At 50.0% G+C, this 21397-nt stretch overlaps 1 protein-coding gene across 5 annotated transcripts; it reads left to right on the forward strand.

The window, feature by feature from the left end:
- Window positions 1-577: 577 nt before the first annotated feature.
- On the forward strand, window positions 578-8522 carry SIGLEC10 (sialic acid binding Ig like lectin 10). 5 transcript variants are annotated; one of them, XM_023182547.3, is made up of 11 exons: window positions 578-914; window positions 994-1377; window positions 1509-1793; window positions 2122-2169; window positions 2313-2582; window positions 2868-2915; window positions 3045-3302; window positions 3375-3659; window positions 3968-4061; window positions 4658-4769; window positions 7131-8521. In XM_023182547.3, the coding sequence occupies exons 1-11, from the start codon at window positions 878-880 to the stop codon at window positions 7404-7406; spliced, it is 2097 nt and encodes a 698-aa protein (XP_023038315.2). In that variant the 5' UTR covers window positions 578-877; the 3' UTR covers window positions 7407-8521. The 5 variants fall into 5 exon arrangements, 4 of the variants coding, with proteins under 4 accessions (XP_023038315.2, XP_026304168.1, XP_023038316.2 ...); XR_002724554.3 differs by lacking the exon at window positions 7131-8521 and having other exon boundaries at window positions 580-914; window positions 3862-4061; window positions 4658-4712; XM_026448383.2 differs by lacking the exon at window positions 2313-2582 and having other exon boundaries at window positions 580-914; window positions 7131-7604.
- The last annotated feature ends 12875 nt before the right edge of the window (window positions 8523-21397 follow it).

Below are 21397 nucleotides of genomic sequence, written 5' to 3' on the forward strand. Positions count from 1 at the left end.
GGCCAAGGCAGGTGGATCATTTGAGATCAGGAGTTTGAAACTAGCCTGGTCAACATGGTGAAACCCCATCTCTGCTAAAAATACAAAAATTAGCTCGGTGTGGTGGCACGCACCTGTAATCCCAGACTCAGGAGGCTGAGGCAGGAGAATTGCTTGAGCCTGGGAGGCGGAGGTTGCAGTGAGCAGACACCGTGCCACTGCACTGCAGCCTGGGTGACAGAGCGAGATTCCATCTCAAAATAAATAAATAAATAAATAATTTGAATTTCAAATAAACAAATATGCCTTTTAGTATAAGTATATCCCATGCAGCATTTGGGACATACTTATACTAAAAAAAAAAAAAAAAAAAAACCCCACACAATTTATCTGTGAAAGCTTTAACCAGGCATCCTGCATTTTATCTGACAAGACCAGCCCCCTCCAGTAACTGTCCCTTCCCCTGTACCCACCACCTACACCACCAGTGGCCCAGACAAGGGTAGCTCACTGTGGATTTTTCACTTCTGCTTTTTCAATGACCCAGGGCCCAGAGGGAGAGCCCCTACCCCACTACCCCACCCCCAGCCAGGCCCCCAGGATAGACACAAGCCTGCTCTCTCCTCCTACACAGGGAGCTCTGGAAGGACCAGCTCAACAAGCCCAAGGCCAGGCTGGGCCCCTAGGAGACCCAGGGGACAACTGGGCAAGGTGGGCTGGAGAGTGCAGAGGAAGGGAAAGGAGTTGTGACCTCAGCATCTGAAGCTTATTTCATGCATCAGGCCCCAGGGCTCAGCTTCCGCCCTCGGCTTCCCCTTCTGCCAAGAGCCCTGAGCCACTCACAGCACGACCAGAGAATAGGCCTGACTCAGGCAGGTCCCGTGCCTCCTATGCCGAGATGCTACTGCCGCTGCTGCTGTCCTCGCTGCTGGGCGGTGAGTGGGCCGAGGGCCAGAAAGGACCTGGGGCCGAGCTAGGGCTGGGGTTGTAGGTTGAGCCTCTGTCTCCCCACAGGGTCCCAGGCTATGGATGAGAGCTTCTGGATACAAGTGCAGAAGTCGGTGACGGTGCCAGAGGGCCTGTGTGTCTCTGTGCCCTGCTCTTTCAACTACCCCTCAAAGGACTGGACAGAGTCTACCCCAGCTTATGGCTACTGGTTCAAAGCAGGGACTGAGACAAGCAAGGGTGCTCCAGTGGCGACAAACGACCAGAGTCGAGAGGTGGAAACGAGCACCCAGGGCCGATTCCAGCTCACTGGGGATCCCAGCAAGGGGAGCTGCTCCTTGGTGATCAGAGACGTGCAGAGGGAGGATGAGGCATGGTACTTCTTTCGGGTGGAGAGAGGAAGATATGTGAGATATAATTTCATGAACTATGGGTTCTTTCTAAAAGTAACAGGTATGGAATGTGGTGGGAACCCCTGCCTCTCACACTGGGGAGGGACCCTGGGGACAGGCTATGGGCTGAGCAGAGAGGGCTCTCAGGGACCCCTGCAGCATTAGAACCCCCCACCCCCGTCTCTGTCCCAGCCCTGACTCAGAAGCCTGATGTCTACATCCCCGAGACTCTGGAGCCCGGGCAGTCGGTGACGGTCATCTGTGTGTTTAACTGGGCCTTTGAGGAATGTCTGGCCCCTTCTTTCTCCTGGACGGGGGCTGCCCTCTCCTCCCAAGGAACCAGACCAACCACCTCCCACTTCTCAGTGCTCAGCTTCACGCCCAGCCCCCAGGACCACGACACCGACCTCACCTGCCATGTGGACTTCTCCAGAAAGGGTGTGAGCGCACAGAGGACCGTCCGACTCCGCGTGGCCTGTGAGTGTGGCCTGGGACGCTGGGGCGTGCAGACAGACCCGGTGGGTGCGGGGAGGGGTGGGGAGACAGGGGAGGGGGAGGAGCCCAGCGGGGCAGTGAGCGGCTCCCAGCTCAGGAGCGTCCAGGGAGAGGATGCCGTGGGGTCCCAGGACACTGATGCAGCCCTGGGAGAGGGATGGGAATGGCGTCTGGTCCACACGAGTGAGCCATGGCACTGGCTGGCCACTTGTCTTCCCGGGATAGTCTGACTTTCTTTTCCCTGGGGGAATTTTTCCCATTGTGGGAACAAACCATCCCTCCCTGTAGCCAGCTCACAATCTTGTTGCAGACGCCCCCAGAGACCTTGTTATCAGCATTTCGCGTGACAACACGTCAGGTACCGAGGGCCGTCGGGCTGGGGCTGGGCCAGTCATCTTTAGATGAAAAGGATTCAGGGGATGAGGGGATGTGCTCTTCCCTGTGCCCCTTCTCTCTTCTCTCTTTCTCCCTCCCTCTCTTTTTTTTTTCCTCCCACTCCAGCTCTGGAGCTCCAGCCCCAGGGAAATGTCCCATACCTGCAAGCCCAGAAAGGCCAGTTCCTGCGGCTCCTCTGTGCTGCTGACAGCCAGCCCCCCGCCATGCTGAGCTGGGTCCTGCAGGACAGAGTCCTCTCCTCATCCCACCCCTGGGGCCCCAGACCCCTGGGGCTGGAGCTGCCCGGGGTGAAGGCCGGGGATTCAGGGCGCTACACCTGCCGAGCGGAGAACAGGCTTGGCTCCCAGCAGCGAGCCCTGGATCTCTCTGTGCAGTGTGAGTGTGCCCAGCAGGGGCCTGGAGTCCATCGGGAGGGCAGAACGGGTGGGGATGCAGGGGCTGGGCTCAGGGTCCCAGAGCTGAGGGGATCTGGAGCCCCAGGCCTCGGGGACTGACCTTACCTGTATAGACCCTCATGCAGTTTGTGTCTGGGACTCAGTGGGTGATTCTGCACTGCCCTTCTATCCCACCCACTTCCCCCACCTCAGTCTCCAGGACGCTTCCCTTTACCCAGAGGGAGCCCCTGGCCCGTCTAGAGCCGGTCCCCTCTCTCCATTTCAGATCCTCCGGAGAACCTGACAGTGACGGTTTCCCAAGCAAACAGGACAGGTGGGAAAGGGGACAGAGGAGCCAGGGCCTCTCGGTGCCGAATTGGGGGCCCAGGCATCTGGGGGATCCCCACGCAGGAGGGTCCCTGAGCCCTGAGCTGCACATGGATTCTGCCCCTTCCTTCCCTAGTCCTGGAAAACCTCGGGAACGGCACGTCCCTCCCGGTCCTGGAGGGCCAAAGCCTGCGCCTGGTCTGTGTCACCCACAGCAGCCCCCCAGCCAGGCTGAGCTGGACCCAGGGGGGACAGACCATGGGCCCCTCCCAGTCCTCAGACCCCGGGGTCCTGGAGCTGCCTCGGATTCAAGTGGAGCAAGAAGGAGAGTTCACCTGCCACGCTCAGCACCCGCTGGGCTCCCAGCACGTCTCTCTCAGCCTCTCCGTGCACTGTGAGTGGGGAAAGGGGGGCACCTGGGTCCCAGGAAGGGGCCCCTGCTGAGTCCTGTCCTCCCTCCCCACAGACCCCCCACAGCTGCTGGGCCCCTCCTGCTCCTGGGAGGCTGAGGGTCTGCATTGCAGCTGCTCCTCCCAAGCCAGCCCAGCCCCCTCTCTGCGTTGGTGGCTTGGGGAGGAGCTGCTGGAGGGGAACAGCAGCCAGGACTCCTTTGAGGTCACCCCCAGCTCAGTCGGGCCCTGGGCCAACAGCTCCCTGAGCCTCCATGGAGGGCTCAGCTCCGGCCTCAGGCTCAGCTGTGAGGCCTGGAACGTCCATGGGGCCCGGAGTGGATCCATCCTGCAGCTTCCAGGTTAGGGGGCCTCCTGAATGCCGAGGTTCTTGGAGGAGAAGCTGAGTGGGGCAAAGAGTAGGGTCCTGTGGTTGAAGCAGGAGCTCGGAGGGACACAGGAGACCCGTGGCATCTGTATGTGGACAGGATAACACAATGGGGAGTCCTAACACCTGGGCCGGGGTGTGGCAGGGTTTCCTAAAAGTAAACAGAGGGGTTGCAGATACAATGTCCACAATGGAAACTGGAAGCCTGAATGCTGAGTGACGAGTGGGCTTCGTGAGCCCTGCGTGGATGGGAAATGCCCAGCTGACCCTCTCCGTGTGCAGATAAGAAGGGACTCATCTCCACGGCATTCTCCAACGGAGCGTTTCTGGGAATCGGCGTCACGGCTCTTCTTTGCCTCTGCCTCGCCCTGATCATGTAGGTTAAGAGGAGTAGCGGGGTCTGGGGCCTGGACCCAGGAAGAGGGGAGGTGTTGCCGGCTGAAAGAGTGAGGCTCGTGATCATCTCAGTATACCACTGGAGGCTATACAAGTAAACAGCAAACTGTTCTCATAAATGCAGAATGTTGGCAAACCGACAAACTGCGTCTGCTTCCCAGAAGGAATACTGAGGGTAGTCACACCCCAAGCAAAGTGTTTCTTGTAATTAGGCACATCCGAAGCTTGTTAGTAATCATATGAACCTGTGATCGATTAAACAGCTGACCAGTCGTTACCTCCCTGCTCCCTGCTCTTTCTACCCAATAAATACGAAGGGCTGTAGAGGCTCAGATGGCTGCCCTTGCTCACTAGAAGCAGGGAGCCCTCTTCTTCTTCCCCTGGCCCCTTCCTTTAAAATAGTTTCTTTTGTCTTGAGTTTTCATTTCTACATTTGTCCTCCTTTCAGTCTCATAATGACAGTCTCAAGTAGTAGTAGTAGTCGTAACTGTCGTAGTGACGGTCTCAAGTAGTAAACGTGGCAGTCTGTCACAGGGAGGTGCAACAGTGCACAAACAGGCGTGTTCATTTCCTCAGCATGAAGATTCTACCAAAGAGACAGACTCAGGCAGAGACCCCAAGACCCAGGTTCTCCCGGCACAGCACGATCCTGGATTACATCAATGTGGTCCCAAAGGCCGGCCCCCTGGTGAGTGTCTGGGCCATGCTTCCGCTCTTTCTCTTCTCTAAAGCTGACACCCCACTTTCAGACTTCTGCACCCCTTATCTTACGAACATCAAGGTGTGAAAAGTGCCAACGATAGTACTGAATTCAAATCCTGGCTGGCACTTATAGCTATGAGACCTCAGCCATGTCGCTCAGCCCCTCTGAGCCTTCATTTCTTCCTCTGTCTCCTTTGAGAGTTGGTTTGAGGATTAGAATACATGCGCTTTCTCAATAGGTAGCCATTATTCCATTATTACTGCCACCATTGATGTTACTAATCACACTTAACTGCTTAACAATTATGCGTATCATCAGGAGGCTGTACCTCATAGTGATTCAGCACAGGGGGTCTGAAATCAGCCTGCATGGGTTCAAATCCTGCTGTCATCACTGTGTGATGAAATAAGTATCTTCACTTCTCTGTGCCTTAATTTCTTTAGCTGTAACATGGAGATAATACTAGCGGCCACCTCCTAGGATGATGCTGGGTGTTAAATATATTGTACTTATATAATAAAATATTCAAAATATCACCTGGCCCCTGAGTAATACTCTGTAAATTCTGGAAATTATTAAGAGATAACATCTTATGCTGATGACTGCAAAATTTTTATCTCCTGGCTCCTTCCGTGAACTGCAGACTGTCTATGCAACATCTCCATGTGAGTGTCTAATCAGCACTTCAAACTTAGCCTGTCCAAAACCAATGTGAGATAATTCCCCATTCTGAGCAACATAGTGAGACCTCTCCTCTACAAAACAAATTAAAAATTAGCCAGGTGTGGTAGTGCATGCCTATTGTCCCAGCTACTTGGGAGGCTGAGGTGGGAGGATCTCTTGAACCTGGAAGTTGGAGGCTACAGTGAGTCGTGATTATGCCATGCACTCTAGTCTGGTTGACAGAGTGAGACCCTCTCTCAAGAAGAAAAAGGACGGGCATGCTGGCTCACACCTGTAATCCCAGCACTTTGGGAGGCTGAGGTGGGTGGATTGCTTGAGCCCAGGAGTTTGAGACTAGCCTGGGCAACATGGTGAAACCCCATCTCTACTAAAAATACAAAAAATTAGCTGGGCATGTTGGTAGGCACCTGTAATCCCAGCTACTCAGGAGGCTGAGGCAGGAGAATCGCTTGAACCCAGGAGGCGGAGGTTGCAGTGAGATCATGCCACTGCACTCCAGCCTGGGCAACAAGAGTGAAACTTCATCTTAAAAAAAAAAAAAAAAAAAGACTAATTCCACCATTTATGCTCCATCTCTATCCCCATCTTAGCAAATAACACCACATTTTCCCAGCCAAGTCCAAAGCTTTAGAATCATGTTTCACTCCTCTCTTCTTATCACCCCACAACCAATCCATCAGCAAATTCCTTTCAAAATACAACCAAGCCAGTTCTCCCTACTCTTCCCTCACTCCCACAGGCCATGCACCAACACCTCTCTCGGGCACCACAGGCCCCTTCTGCATGCCTTCTCTGCTTCCGTTCTCACCCCCTCCAGTCTGTCTCTCCGTGCATGCATGCTACCCTTTATTTTATTTTTTTATTTTTATTTTATTTTATTTTTTGAGATGGGACTTCACTGTTGTTGTCCAGGCTGGAGTGCAGTGGCAAGATCTTGGCTCACTGCAACCTCCGCCTCCTGGTTCAAGCGATTCACCTGCCTCAGCCTCCCGAGTAGCTGGGATTATAGGCAAGCACCACCACACCCCCCTAATTTTTGTATTTTTAGTAGAGATGGGGTTTCACCATGTTGGTCAGGCTGATCTCCAACTCCTGACTTCAGATGATCCATCCACCTCAGCCTCCCAAAGTGCTGGGATTACAGGTGTGAGACACCACCACCAGCTATCAATTTTTTTGTTGTTGTTTGAAACAGAGTTTCTCTCTGTTGTCCAGGCTGGAGTGCAGTGGTGTAATCTCAGCTCACTACGACCTCCACCTCTGAGGTTCAAGTGATTTTCCTGCCTGAACCTCCTGAGTAGCTGGGGCCACAGGCATGTGTCACTACGCCCAGCTAATTTTTGTATTTGTGGTAGAGACAGGGTTTTGCTATGTTGGCCAGGCTGGTCTTGAACTTCCCTGGATGCCCTATTAAATGGTCGTCTCACCCTTCCTCTCGCTGACTTCTAGAAGGTGCTCAAATTTCTTGATGGCATTTGTCACTTACCAGTCATTGTACTTTGCTAATTATCGTCTGTTCCTCCTTCCAAGATGGAATGCAAGCTCAGCAAGGCAAGGGCAGAGACTTAGTTTCATTCTGTGCTGTAAATCAGTGCCCGACGTGTGGTAAGTGCTCAAATATTTGCTGAATGAATGAATGAAGGATGGTGGTTCTTCCCTCAGGCTCAGAATCGGAATCAGAAAGCCACACCAAGCAGTCCTTCTCGGACCCCTCTTCCACCAGGTGCTCCCTCCCCAGAATCAAAGAAGAATCAGAAAAAGCAGCATCAGTTACCTAGTTTCCCAGAACCCAAATCATCCACTCAAGCCCCAGAATCCCAGGAGAGCCAAGAGGAGCTCCATTATGCCACGCTCAACTTCCCAGCTATCAGATCCAGGCCCGAGGCCTGGATGCCCAAGGGCACCCAGGAGGATTATGCAGAAGTCAAGTTCCAATGAAGGACTCTTAGGTTTTAGGACTGGGACCTCAGCTAGGAAGGAAGGGAGAGTAAGAAAGAGGTTGAAGATAACAGAGTGCAAAGTTTCTCTCTCTCTCTCTCTCTCTCTCTCTCTTTCTCTCTCTCTCTCTCTCTCTCTCTGTCTGTCTCTCAAAAAACATCTGGCCAGGCACGGTGGCTCACACCTGTAATCCCAGCACTTTGGGAGTCCAAGACGGGCTGCTCGCCTGAGGTCGGGAGTTTGAGACCAGCCTGGCCAACTTGGTGAATCCCCGTCTCTACTAAAAATAACAAAAATTAGCTGGGCATGGTGGCAGGCGCCTGTAGTCCTACTTACTTGGGAAGTTGAGGCAGGAGAATCGCTTGAACCTTGGAGGTGGAGGTTGCAGTGAGCCAAGATCACGCCATTGCACTCCAGCCTGGGCAACAGAGCGAGACTCCATCTCAACAACAACAACAAAAAAAATCCTCCAAATGGGCTGGGTGCAGTGACTCATGCCTGTAATCCCAGCACTTTGGGAGGCTGAGGTGGGTGGATTGTTTGAGCCCAGGAGGTGGAGACTAGCCTGGGCAACATGGTGAAACCTCATCTCTACAAAAACGAAACACAGCTGGGCTTGGTGATGTGTGCCTGTAGTTCTAGCTGTCAGAGGCATTTGAACCAGAGTAACTCCATCTGGAATAGGAGCTGAATAAAATAAGGCTGAGACCCACTGGGCTGCATTCCCAGACAGTGAAGGCATTCTAAGTCACAGGATGAGACAGGAAGTCGGTACAAGATACAGGTCATGAAGACCTTGCTGATAAAACAGACTGCAGTAAAGAAGCCAACTAAGTCCCAACAAAACCAAGTTGGCCACGAGAGTAACCTCTGGTCATCCGTCCTCACTGCTACACTTCTGACAGTGCCATGACAGTTTACAAATGCCATGGCAATGTCAGGAAGTTACCTGATACGTCCTAAAATGGGGAGGAATGAATATCCACCCCTTACTTAGCAAATAATCAAGAAATAACCATAAAAGTGGGCAACCAGCAGCTCTAGGAGCTACTCTTGTCTATGGAGTAGCCATTCTTTTGTTCCTTTACTTTCTTAATAAACTTGCTTTCACTTTACCGCCTTGCCCTGAATTATTTCTTGTGTGAGATCCAAGAACCTTCTCTTGGGGGTCTGGATCAGGACCCCTTTCTTGTAACACAGCTACTCGGGAGGCAGATGCAGGAGGATCACTTGAACCCAGGAAGCCGAGGCTGCAGTGAGCCAAGATCACGCCACTGCACTCCATCCTGAGCAACAGAGTGAGACCCTGTCTCAAAAAAAATAAAACTCCTCCATGGATAGGCCATCTCATCCCAGACCTGGGCATTCGGAACAGCCTGACAAATGTGTCCTGAGTGGCCTTCTCTGAATATGGTGTTCTGAGAAGGTAGGCAAAGATTTGCCTCTGACACACCCCAGCTCCGGTCCAGAGGACTGCTCAGTCTCATGGGTTCTCAGAGGTGGGAGGGCTTTTAAAGATGATTAGATACAGCTGGGCGCAGTGGCTCACGCCTGTAATCCCAGAACTTTGGGAGGCTGAGGTGGATGGATCACTTGAGGCCAGGAGTTTGAGACCAGCCTGGCCAACATGGTGAAACCCCGTCTCTGCTAAAAATACAAAAATTAGCCGGGCGTGGTGGTGCGCAATTGTAGTCCCAGCTACTCCGGAGCCTGAGGCAGGAGACTTGCTTGAACCCAGGAGGCAGAGGTTGCAGTGAGCCGAGATTGTACCAGTGCACTCCAGCCTGGGCAACAGAGCGAGACTCTGTTTTTTAAAAAAAAAAAAAAAATTAAAAAAAAAGATGACTAGATAGGCTCCTAAGTCACCTCCAGCCTGCTGCCTATTTTCATACCACCTGCAAGCTAGAAATGGTTTTACATTTTAAATGGTTCAGGGGAAAGTCCGAAGAAGACGACTCTTCCATGACCCCTGGGAAGGAGATGAAAATTCAGATTTCAGTGTGGCACCCAGCCATGCCCATTCCTTTACACATTGCAGTTATTTTCATGCAGAGTTGGGTCGTTAGCCTGCAAAGCCTAAAGTATTTACCATCTGATCCTTTACAGAAGTCAGCTAGATCTTAATCTACATAAACTCATTTGTTTTCACAGAAGAGGAAGCGGGCGCAGAGGTTCACAAAGAGCTCAAGAGTAGCCATGGCAAAAATGACTAGGTCTGTGACTAGAGGAAGGTTTTCAGGGTGAGGATTGGAAGGGCAGGAGACTGCATGTGGATGGGGTGCTAATGCGCTCTCAGACCCACCAATCTAAGTAAGTGCAAACACGTGCAGGGATGGAGGCGGGAATGCTTTGGAAATGGAATGAAGAACAACAAACTTACAACATGCTAAAAATCACACGGTGGCTCACACCAGTAATCCCACTACTTTGGGAGGCTGAGGTGGGCGGATCACCTGAGGTCAGGAGTTCAGGAGTTCAAGACCAGCCTGGCCAACATGGTGAAACCCCGTCTCACCTAAAAAATACAAAAAGTAGCCAGGTGTGGTGACGGGCACCTGTAATCCCAGCTCCTCGGGAGGCTGAAGCAGGAGAATTGCTTGAACCTGGGAGGCGGAGGTTGCAGTAGCCGAGATCGCCCCATGCACTCCAGCCTGGGCGATAGAGTGAGACTCCATCTCAAAAGATAATAATAGTAATAGAATTTTTAAAAAGAAGAAGAAATAGAGCAAAGGTGAGCACTTTGCTGGCCATCTCCTCTGCTGACCTCTGCTCCTCCATGTCTTAATTTAATTTAATGTAACTTAATTTAGGAGAGCTAAGTAATTAAACATGAGGCCAAAGTACATAATAAAGCGGCAGCCCTTTATTGCAAATATGCACACACTCTCGGGCGAGGTTCTCCAGTCCTCAGGTGTGGGGGGCCAGGGAAGTCACACTGGCGCTCTCGGGTGAGGTTCCCCAGTCCACGACTGGGGGCCGAAGAAGTCACACCGGCTCCTGCTGGCAGCTGACTTTTATGCATTGGTACTGGAAGGGGGAGGGCAGTGGGCGGGATAAGGGCGTGATAGGGGCGTCTCCATAGGTGTGGCCGGGTAAGTTTCAATCTCTTCGGATTGACGTCACCTGGCACATGCTCCGTTGATCTGCATCTTCCCGGGTGCAGGCTGCATTTTCCCGCGCACGGGAAAGTTGGTGAGGAGGAACCCGGAAGCAACAGGGGTGGTGCCTTCTTGTTTACCTTCCTCCATCTTGTCCCTTCTCCCTCACCCAAACACTCCATAGCCACCCAATGGGTCTTTCTTCGGTAGTTATTGCATAGTTGGTGACATGGCAAGGTGGCTCTCTCCGGTGTGGCTTCCTGGCTGTGCTAAACCCTCCAGATGTGGAAAAAAATAAAAAATAAAAAACTGAGGTGGACATGGTGGCTCACACCTGTAATCCAGCACACTGTGAGGCCAAGGCAGGCGGATCACTTGAGCTCCAGAGTTTGAGACCAGTCTGGGCAACAGAGCGAGAGCCTGTCTCCACTAAAAATACAAAAATTAGCCGGGTGTGGTGGTGGGTGCCTGTAATCCTCAGCTATTCAGGGTTCTGAGGCATGAGAATCGCTTGAACCCGGGAGGCAGAGACTGCAGTGAGCTGAGATCATCTCACTGAACTCTAGCCTGGGCGACAGAGCAAGACTATGTCTCAAAAACAAAACAAACAAACAAACGGAAAACCTGAATTCGCTGCAAGGACCGAAGTTGGCCACCAGACACCAGTATACCCAGGACAATAGGACTACAGACTCATGGTGTAGGCTGGGATCACCCAATGCAGCCACCTCATTTTACAGAAGGACTTCAAAGAGGAACAAGGTCTTGCATGTCACACAGCTGAACTGCAGAGCTGGGATTCAAACTCAGGCCCAGGATGGATGAGCACTGCTGGTTACACAGTCTCCTTTAACTAAGCTTAGAGTGGGACAGATGCTGCTGAGGAAGGAGACCACTACTACTCCTGCTGCCCTCCTCCCCCCACCTTGCCTAGTTCACAAGACAGGAGGAGACAGAAAGCAAAAAGCTAGAAAGAAACAAAAGTAAGATAAATAGCCAGACAACCTTGGCACCACCACCTGGCCCTAGGAGTTAAAAAAGGTAATAATAATAACATCAACCCCTGACCTAAACTACTTGTGTTATCTGTAAATTCCAGACATTGTAAGAAAAAAGCATTGTAAAACTTTTTGTTCTGTTAGCTGACGCATGTCGTCCCCAGTCACATTCCCCATGCTTGCTCAATTTATCACAACCCTTTCACGTGGACCCCTTAAAGTTGTAAGCCTTTAAAAAGGCCAAGAATTTCTTTTTCAGGGAGCTCGGCTCTTAAGATGAGAGTCTGCCGACGTTCCCGGCCAAATACAAAACCTCTTCCTTCTTTAATCCAGTATCTGAGGAGTTTTGTCTGTGGCTTGTCCTGCTACACTGCAAGGGCTTGAGAAAAAGGGAACTCCCTACAAGCTGCCCAAAGATTAAGCCTCTGCTTCCTTCCTTCTACCACCAAATTCTGCCATGAGAGCAACCCTTGAAGATCTGTTTGACCTGGGAAATTACAAGATTGCATTGCTAAGGCACCAAGTTTGACCAGGAGTCAGTAACTTCGAAATGTGTGTGTTAAGGTCCTGACTTCTGCAATAGTGACTTGGGACTAGGAGGGAGGGCATTGTTATCTAGTACTCTTGGGGAAAGGCAATGTTGTGCAAAGAAAAACAACAACAGAAAGAAAGAGAGAAAGAAAAGAAAAAAAGAAAGAAAGAATGGAAGGAAGGAAGGAAGGAAGGAAGGAGGGGGGGAGGGGGGGGGGAGGGAGAAAGAGAGAAAGAAAGAAAGAAACCCACCAGGCTTGGAGTCAGAAAACCCAAGGGGAACTTTCTGTATTGTCAAATATTCTTTTTAACCAGTCAATTGGGACATTAACTCCAGGAAATATGAATATAAAATTGCTCTGTTTTTTCTGATCACTGATTCAATCATGCTCTTGTTTGCTTTTTGAGACAAGAGTCTTGCTCTGTTGCCCAAGCTGGAGTGCAGTGGTGTGATCTCGGCTCACTGCAAACTCTGCCTCCTAGGTTCAAGCGATTCCCATGCCTCAGCCTTCCGAGTAGCTGGGACTACAGGTATGCGTGCCACCACACCCAGCTAATTTTTGTATTTTTCCTATTAAAGACGGGGTTTCGCTATGTTCACCAGGCTGGTCTCCAGCTCCTGACTGCAACTGTTGCGCTCGCCTCAGCCTCCCAAAGTGCTGTGATTACAGGTGTGAGTCACCGTGCCCGGCCTCCTCTGTTTCTTGATATGAGAGTTGGGTCCCCTGCTTCTCCCATGCCTTCTCCAATTCCACCATTGGCAGACACCCATGCAGCCTGTTACGGCTTTCTTGGGTGACATATCACCTAGATTGCGGAAGCCCAGCTACCCTCCCTCGTGTCCATCCACCCCCTGCTATAGACAAAATGTATGTGTCCTTCCAAAATCTAGGTTGAAGTCCTAACCCCCAATGTAATGATATTTGAAGTCAAGACTTAAAGAAGGTGACTAGGTCATGAGGGTGGAGCCCCCATGAATGGGATTAGTGCCCTTAATAAAACACCCCAGAGAGCTGTCCCTCCCGCCATGTGAGGACACAACCAGAAGGCACCATCTGTAAACCAGTAAGTGAGTCCCCATCAGACACTGAGTCTGCTGACACCTTGATCTTGGACTTCCCAGCCTCTAGAACTATGAGAAAAAAATTTTCATTGTTTACAACCCACCCAGCCTATGGTATTTTTGTTATAGTAGCTAGAAAGGACTCAGAAACCCATACATCCTAACCATGCTGGACTGGGGAATACAGGCTACACTGCCCTAAGCCCCTCATTGCCTCCAGCTTTTCCTCTCTAATGCTCCTCTCCCCTGCACAAAGAGATGCAGGGCACAGCAAGAGGTTGACTGCCCACACAGACACCCAATGGGGAGATAGCATGTTGATTCCTCCCATTCTATCAGGAAACGCAAGTCTTTCCTAGACATTTTATTGGAGCACCCCCTCCTACCCAGAGCCCTGGTAAATGTGAAGAGTTTAGGGAAAGAGAGGATGATGAAGCATCTCACCAAAGACTTCTCACCTGTCCAACAGCCAGCTGGCAGCTTTGTTTTTTGGGGAAACTAGGCAGAGAGAAGCTTTCTGACCCCATTATTGGCTGCCCTCTTTAAACCATTTAAGAGGTAACAGAAAAAGTCCTATTCAGGGCAGGGCACAGTGGCTCACACCTGTAATCCCAGGACTTTGGGAGGTGAAGGTGGGTGGATCACTTGAGGTCAGGAGTTTGAGACCAGCCTGGCTACATGGCAAAACCCCCTCTGTACTAAAATTACAAAAATTAGCTGGGTGTGGTGGTGGGTGCCTGTAATCCCAGCTACTTGGGAGGCTGAGGCAGGAGAATTGCTTGAACCTGGGAGGTGGGTGTTGCAGTAAGCCAAGATCACACCGCTGCACTCCAGCCTGGGCAACAGAGTGAGACTCCATCTCAAAAGAAAAAAAAAGAAAAAGAAAAAAGAAAAAAAGAAAGAAAGAGAGAGAGAAAGAGAAAGAGAAAGAAAGAAAGAAAGAAAAGAAAAGAAGAAAGAAAGAAAGAAAGAAAGAAAGAAAGAAAGAAAGAAAGAAAGAAAGAAAGAAAGAAAGAAAGAAAATGTCCTATTCAACACCTGCTAATGAGGAGGACTTTGGTATCATTTATACAAAAAAGATCATCTTTATTAAATGAGTCATACCCCCACCCTCAAGTTTTAGCAGCAAAATGGCTTGCAAAGAGTTTCTGCCATGGTTTGAATGCTTGTGTCCCTCCAAAATTCATGTTGCAACTTAATCTCCAATGCAATAATATGAAGAGACAGGGCCTTTAAGAGGTGATTTTGTCATGAGGACTCCTCCCTCATGAATGGGATTAAAGACTATAAAAGAGGCTTCATGCAGTGTTGGCCCTTTATTGCCCTCCCACCTTCCATAACAGAGGCACACCTTGGAAGCAGAGATCAGGCCCTCACCAGATACTGAACCTGCTGGTGCCTTGATCTTGGACTTCACAGCCTCCAGAACCATGAGAAATACTTTTTTTTATTATTTAAATATTACCCAGTTTGTGGTATTCCATTATAGCCACACAAATGAACTAAGACAGCCTGTAATATGAAGATGGCACCACTCCTGCCAGACTCTCATGCGACCTCTTCATGAAAGCACTGGCAATGCTCACAGTGGATTTTGGAACAGGCAGAGATGAACTCTCCCAAGTGGTAATTCCCACACTTTTATCAACAGCCTCCAGCTCTAGAGAGCACCACATTTATTTCGTCTTGATTTTTTTTTTTTTTTTTTTGAGATGGAATCTCACTCTGTTTTCCAGGCTGGAGTGTACTGGCATAATCTCAGCTCACTGCAACCTCCGCCTCCCAGGTTCAAGAGATTCTCCTGCCTCAGCCTCCTGAGTAGCTGGGATTACAGGCATGCACCACCACGCCTGACTAATTTTTGTATTTTTTCTTAGTAGAGACAGGGTTTCACCATGTTGGCCAGGGTGGTCTCGAACTCCTGACCTCGTGATCCATCCACCTCACACTCCCAAAGTGCTGGGACTACAGGCATGAGCCACTGTGCCCAACCTTAAATTTTTTTGGTAGATATGGGGTCTTGCTTTGTTGCCTATGCTGATCCCAAATTCCTGGCCTCAAGCAGGCCTCCTGCCTCAGCTATCCAGGAGACCAGGATGACAGGAGTGAGCCACCACACCCAGCCTACATCTATTGTTCCCAGACATCTGTATGTGGACATCCTGCAAGCACCTCAACATGTCCAAAACACATGCATTATTCTCCCATGCTCTCCTAAATGCTCCCAGCCTGAAAGCCCTTCTTCCCCTTGTATCCTTGATCTTAGCTTACCATGCTACCACTGCCCAAACTCAAAATCTTAGAGACAACCCTGACTTGTCCCTCACTCCACATATTGGCAACTCCCAGCCATCCTCCCTCCCAAATATCAGGTGGTGCTGCCTCCTCCACCCTCCCAGCTGCCACTGACCCTGATATTCCATCACTTGGACTGTGTACATATATGTATGTTAAAAGCATAGATCCCCATTTTCTGCCTCAGGGGAGCTGGGAGCCTGACGTTTCTGGGAGCACTGCGTGGAGTTAGTGTCAGCTGCTTTTGGCATGGCAGCTTTGTCTGGCCCGGCTGGGATCTCGTTGCTTAACCCACAGGAAGATGTCCAGTTTCAAAAGGAGGTGGTGCAGGTTTTCTTTTATTTTTGAGACGGAGTCTTGCTCTGTCGCCCAGGCTGGAGTGCAGTGGCACAATCTCGGCTCACTGCAAGCTCCGCCTCCCGGGTTCACGCCATTCTCCTGGCTCAGCCTCCTGAGTAGCTGGGACTACAGGCGCCCGCCACCGCGCCCGGCTTATTTTTTGTATTTTTAGTAGAGACAGGGTTTCACCGTGGTCTCGATCTCCTGACCTTGTGATCCGCCCGCCTCAGCCTCCCAAAGTGCTGGGATTACAGGCTTGAGCCACCGCACCCGGCCAATGTATTACATATAATATTTCCTCTGAAAAATATAATATTTTCATGAGAGTGGACTTTGTGTTTTACCAGGTACAATGAAATGCAACCCTTGACAAGATTTTCAGAGGTAAAATACACTGTTTGGTCAAGTTAAGGAAATAATCTGTAATTTTTGATTGCCTGCCCTTGGCTGAAATACAGGGGTGCATACCAGCTTGCACTGGCATGGCTGACATTGCCTCTTTGTCCTAGCCTCTAGTTTTCTTTTGATATTTCATAGCTCTCCTTAGTTACTCTATGTGGGTACAAAGTTGACCACTAACTGCAGGTTTAAGTACTAAACTGCAGCTTTTTTCTTTTTTTCCTTTTTTTTTTTTTTTGGAGACGGAGTCTTGCTCTGTCACCCAGGCTGGAGTGCAGCGGCACAATCTCGGCTCACTGCAAGCTCCGCCTCCCAGGTTCACGCCATTCTCCTGCCTCAGCCTCCCAAGCAGCTGGGACTACAGGCGCCTGCCACTACACCCAGCTAATTTTTTTACATTTTTCGTAGAGATGGGGTTTCACCATGTTAGCCAGGATGATCTCGATCTCCTGACCTCGTGATCCACCTGCCTTGGCCTCCCAAAGTGCTGGGATTACAGGCGTGAGCCACCGCGCCTGGCCTCTTGCAGCCTTTTTCTATCACCAGCAGATAAAGACCACCAATCTGGTTTGTCCATCTACATGATTTGTCAGGGACATTTAACTCAAGAGGGTGCTTTAGATTTCAACATCAGATGGTTGAAGCTGGAAAGTAAATTATATGTAATGTGAGAAGACAGTTCCAGTTTTTTGTTTTGTTTTGTTTTGAGACAGTCTTGCTCTGTTGCCCAGGCTGGAGTGCCAAGGCACGATCTCGACTCACTGCAACCTCCGTCTCCTGGGTTCAAGTGATTATCCTGCCTCAGCCTCCCCAGTAGCTGGGATTACAGGCACATGCACCACCACACCTGGCTAGTTTTTGTATTTTTAGTAGAGACAGGGTTTCAACATGTTGGCGAAGCTGGTCTCAAACTCCTGACCTCGTGATCCACCCGCCTCGGCCTCCCAAAGTTTACAGGCGTGAGCCACCGCATCCAGCCCAGCAGTTCCAGTTTTAGCATAGATTTGCTTATGTGTCAGTTCAAATTTTAATAGAGATTCAAAAATGACTCATTTTTACCAATAATGTTAAATTAGTTTTCGTTGGGCTAGCATGGATTCATAACCACCATTTTATACTAGCATCATCAGTGAGGAATTGTATTTCAAGATTCAAACAAAAATGAGCAAATAAACTTTTTTCTACAAAAAAAAAAAAAAAAAGAAATAGCATAGATGCCCACATGCCACGGGGCTTAATAAGAACAAGCTCCATGCTGAGCCCTTTACATACACCACCATATTTGAATGTCATAGCAACTCTGAGACAAGTGTTCTTGCTCAGCTCCCGAGTGAAACTGAAGCTCAGAGAGGCTAAGCAAATTACCCAAGGTGACTCAGCTTTTCAGGGGCAGAGCCAGTATGTGACATCAGTCAAGCATGTCAGTTGGACTCCACGCCCATGATCTCAACACTTCCTGTACTTCCTCTCATTGTGGCAATGAAGAATTAGGGCTTAGGCCAGGCGTGGTGGTTCACACTTGTAATCCCCACACTTTGGGAGGCTGAGGTGGGTGGACCACTTGAGGTCAGGAGTTTGAGACCAACCTGGCCAACATGGTGAAACCTCGTCTCTACTAAAAATACAAACATTAGCCGGTCCTGGTGGCAGGCACCTGTAATCCCAGCTACTCAGGAGGCTGAGGCAGGAGTATCGCTTGAACTTGGGAGGCGGAGTGTCAGGCCTCTGAGCCCAAGCTAAGCCATCATAGCCCCTGTGACCTGCACGTATACATCTAGATGGCCTGAAGTAACTTGACGATCCACAAAAGAAGTGAAAATAGCCTTAACTGATGACATTCCACTGCTGTGATTTGTTTCTGCCCCACCCTAACTGATCAATGTACTTTGCCATCTCCCCCACCTTTAAGAAGGTTCTTTGTAATCTCCCCCACCCTTGAGTATGTACTTTGTGAGATCCACCCGCTGCCCACAAAACATTGCTCCTAACTCCACCGCCTATCCCAAAACCTGTAAGAACGAATGATAATCCCATCACCCTTTGCTGACTCCTTTTTCGGACTCAGCCCGCCTGCACCCAGGTGAAATAAACAGCCTTGTTGCTCATACAAAGCCTGTTGATGGACTCTTCACAGGGACGCTGGTGACACGGAGGTTGCAGTGAGCTGAGATCCCGCCACTGCACTCCAGCCTGGGCGACAGAGCGAGACTCAGTCTCAAAAAAACAAACAAACAAAAACAACAAAGGTGACCCCCGAACCTTGACGCCCCGACAATAATAAAGGTGGCCCCCAAACCTTGACACCTCCACAGGGTTGAGAGGGGAGAAGCTGGGCGAGGTCCTCTAAATGTGGGGAGATTTTAGGGAAAGGAGGCAAAGATGACCTCCTGGACCTAAAAGAGGAGAGAGGACATGAGGGTAGAAGAGGCATTGAGAGGCGCCCACCTTGCCCTTGGCAGGGTCCCCAAGTAGATGGGATGGAATGAATGGGAAAGAGCAGGGGCCCCAGGATCTCCAGGGACGGAAGGGGATTCGGGGAGGAGGGGGATTTAAGGAAATCTGTGAGCCCGAAGGGAATGGGGAGACCCCGAAGGTCGAATCTTGGAACGTTGAAGGTCTAAAGCCAGTAGGGATGGGGAGTGGAGAGTTAAAGGAAGGGTCTGGTTCTAAGCGGTGGATGGGGCAATGGGGCTCCCCAGTGGACCAAGGAGATGCCGAGACGGATTCTCCCCTCAACAACCCAGTTCCTTCTCTCCCTCCAAGCTCCGCTCCGCATCTCCAGGACTGGGCCAGGTCTCCCGGACGCTGCCAGAACCTCCCCGAACAAGCGCAGACAAAAGCCTCAGCAAAAATGCCTGAAGAAGGCGCAGAAAAGCGCTCGCCAACCAGAGGGAGAAGGCAAGGCTGGCGGAGTACGCTGGGTGGGGATTCAAAAGCGACGCGAGCTCTCTGGCCAATCAGAGCCGAGAATAGTGAGTCGCGTAGCTCAACAAGAAGTGGGTGGGACCCTAACCCATCGCCGCTGGGTTCCCCAACAAATCGGAAGTCTCGCTTCCCCTTACGCAAAGTTGATTGGTCGGTTTTCAGAACTAGCCTGTCAATTTTGGAAGCTGCGTGAACGACATTTCCTTAGCGACACAAGGTCCCGCCTCCAGTCTCCTAGCGCCACGGGGGCACAAGGGGCGGAACAGTAAAACCTTAAAGGGCGAGGTACGTGTAAACGAAGAGGTCAGACCCTGGTTTCCAAAAGGCGTCAGATCCTGATCTTAGTAATAGGAGAAGCAATAAAAGAACAAGCTAGAACAATCCCATGACGCTAGACTTGAGCAGTAAGCGCCATCTGCCTCTGGGATTTAAAGTAACCGAATGGGTAGACCCTGACTTGAAATCTGAAGATCCGGGTTCTCATCAGTCTCTAGGAAGGAAAAGCAAGCCAGATCTCTTGGCAAAAATCCTATTCCGGCCAGTCCCTGGACGACTAACATCGTCCAGCATAGGGCCATCCTGGTGCCTGGGACTTCTCCTTAAAATGCAATGTTGCGGGCCAGGCACGGTGGCCTACCCCTGTAATCCCAGCACTCAAGGCAGGAGGATCACGTGAGGCCAGGAGTTCGAGACCAGCCTGGCCAACATGGGGAAACCCCATCTCTACTGAAAATACAAAAATTAGCTGGACATGGTGGCGCAGGCCTGTAATCGCAGTTACTCGGGAAGCTGAGGCAGGAGAATCGCTTGAACCCGGGAGGCGGAGGTTGCAGTGAGCAGAGATTGCACCAGTGCACTCCAGCCTGGGCGACAGAACAAGACTGTCTCAAATAAATAATAAATAAATAAATAAATATTTTAAAATGCCCTGTAATCCTAGCACTTTGGAAGGCCCAGGTGGGAAGATTGCTTGAGACTAGCAGTTTAAGACCAACCTGGCCAACACAGAAAGACCTCTTCTCTATTAAAATAAATGATTTTTTAAAATGTGGATTAAATGAGTTCATAGTATTCATTGAAATAGACCTCCAGTCTGGCCAACATAGTGAAGCCCCATCTTTACTAAAAATACAAAAATGAGTGGGGTGTGGTGGCGGGCACCTGTAATCCCAGCTACTCAGGGGGCTGAGGCAGGAGAATTGCTTGAGCCCGGGAGGTGGAGGTTGCAGTGCACTGAGACAGCGCCACTGCACTCCAGCCTAGGTGACAGAGGGAGACCCTGTCTCAAAAAAAAAAAAAAAAAAGGAAAGACAGAGAGGGCCGCAGATTAGAGGAGACTAAGGAGAGAGACCAAATCTAACATGGTAGTCCAGATTGGATCCAGGACCAGAAACAAAGGACATTAGTGTAAAAACTGGTAAAATCCAAATAAAGCCTGCAGTTTACCTAATAGTCCTGCCAGTTTCTTAGTTGTGACTCATGTACCATGTACATTACATGAGGACGTAAGATGGCAACATTAGAGGAACTTGAGTCAGGAGTAGATGAGAACTGTCTCTATTATCTTTGTAACTTTATCTTTGTAACTTTTCTGTAAGTATAAAAGTATTCCAGGTGAGCATGGTGGCTCATGACTGTAATCCCCTGGCACTCTGGGACGCCAAAGCAGGAGGATCTCTTGAACCCAGGAGTTTGAGACCAGCCTGGACAACATTCTGAGATCCTGTCTCTATAAAATAAGGCACCCCGTGTGGTGGTGTGTGCCTGTGGTCCCAGCTACTCGGGAGGCTGAGGTAGGAGGATGGTTTGGGCCCAGGAGGCTGAGGCTGCAGTGAGCCATGATCACACCACTGCACTCCAGCCTGGGTGACAGAGGGGGACCCTGTCTCAAAAAAAACACACAAAAAAGTATTGCAAAATAAAGCATATATTTAAAAATATAAAGACCTATGCCACTCCTCTTAGCTGATTCTTTTCCAGTCCCTGAATCACTATGTTTGTTTTACTTTCAGAAGCTGTTCCCTCCCCAGGAATATTCAACTTCCAGTCTTCCAGTACCTTCCTACAACAGCCTTCCCTAACCATCTTATCTACTTGATTTTTTTTTTCTTTTTTGAGATGAAGTTTCACTCTGTAGCCCAGACTAGAGTGCAATGGTGCGATCTCAGCTCACTGCAACCTCCACCTCCCGGGCTCAAGTAATTCTCCTGCCTCAGCCTCCCAAGTAGCTGGGACTACAGACATGCCTTACCATGCCAGGCTAATTTTTGTATTTTTATTTTATTTTATTTGTTTGTTTGTTTATTTATTTATTTATTTATTTATTTATTTATTTATTTATTT

The sequence above is a fragment of the Piliocolobus tephrosceles genome, chromosome 21 (assembly GCF_002776525.5).
Source record: "Piliocolobus tephrosceles isolate RC106 chromosome 21, ASM277652v3, whole genome shotgun sequence".
Lineage (NCBI taxonomy): Eukaryota > Metazoa > Chordata > Mammalia > Primates > Cercopithecidae > Piliocolobus > Piliocolobus tephrosceles.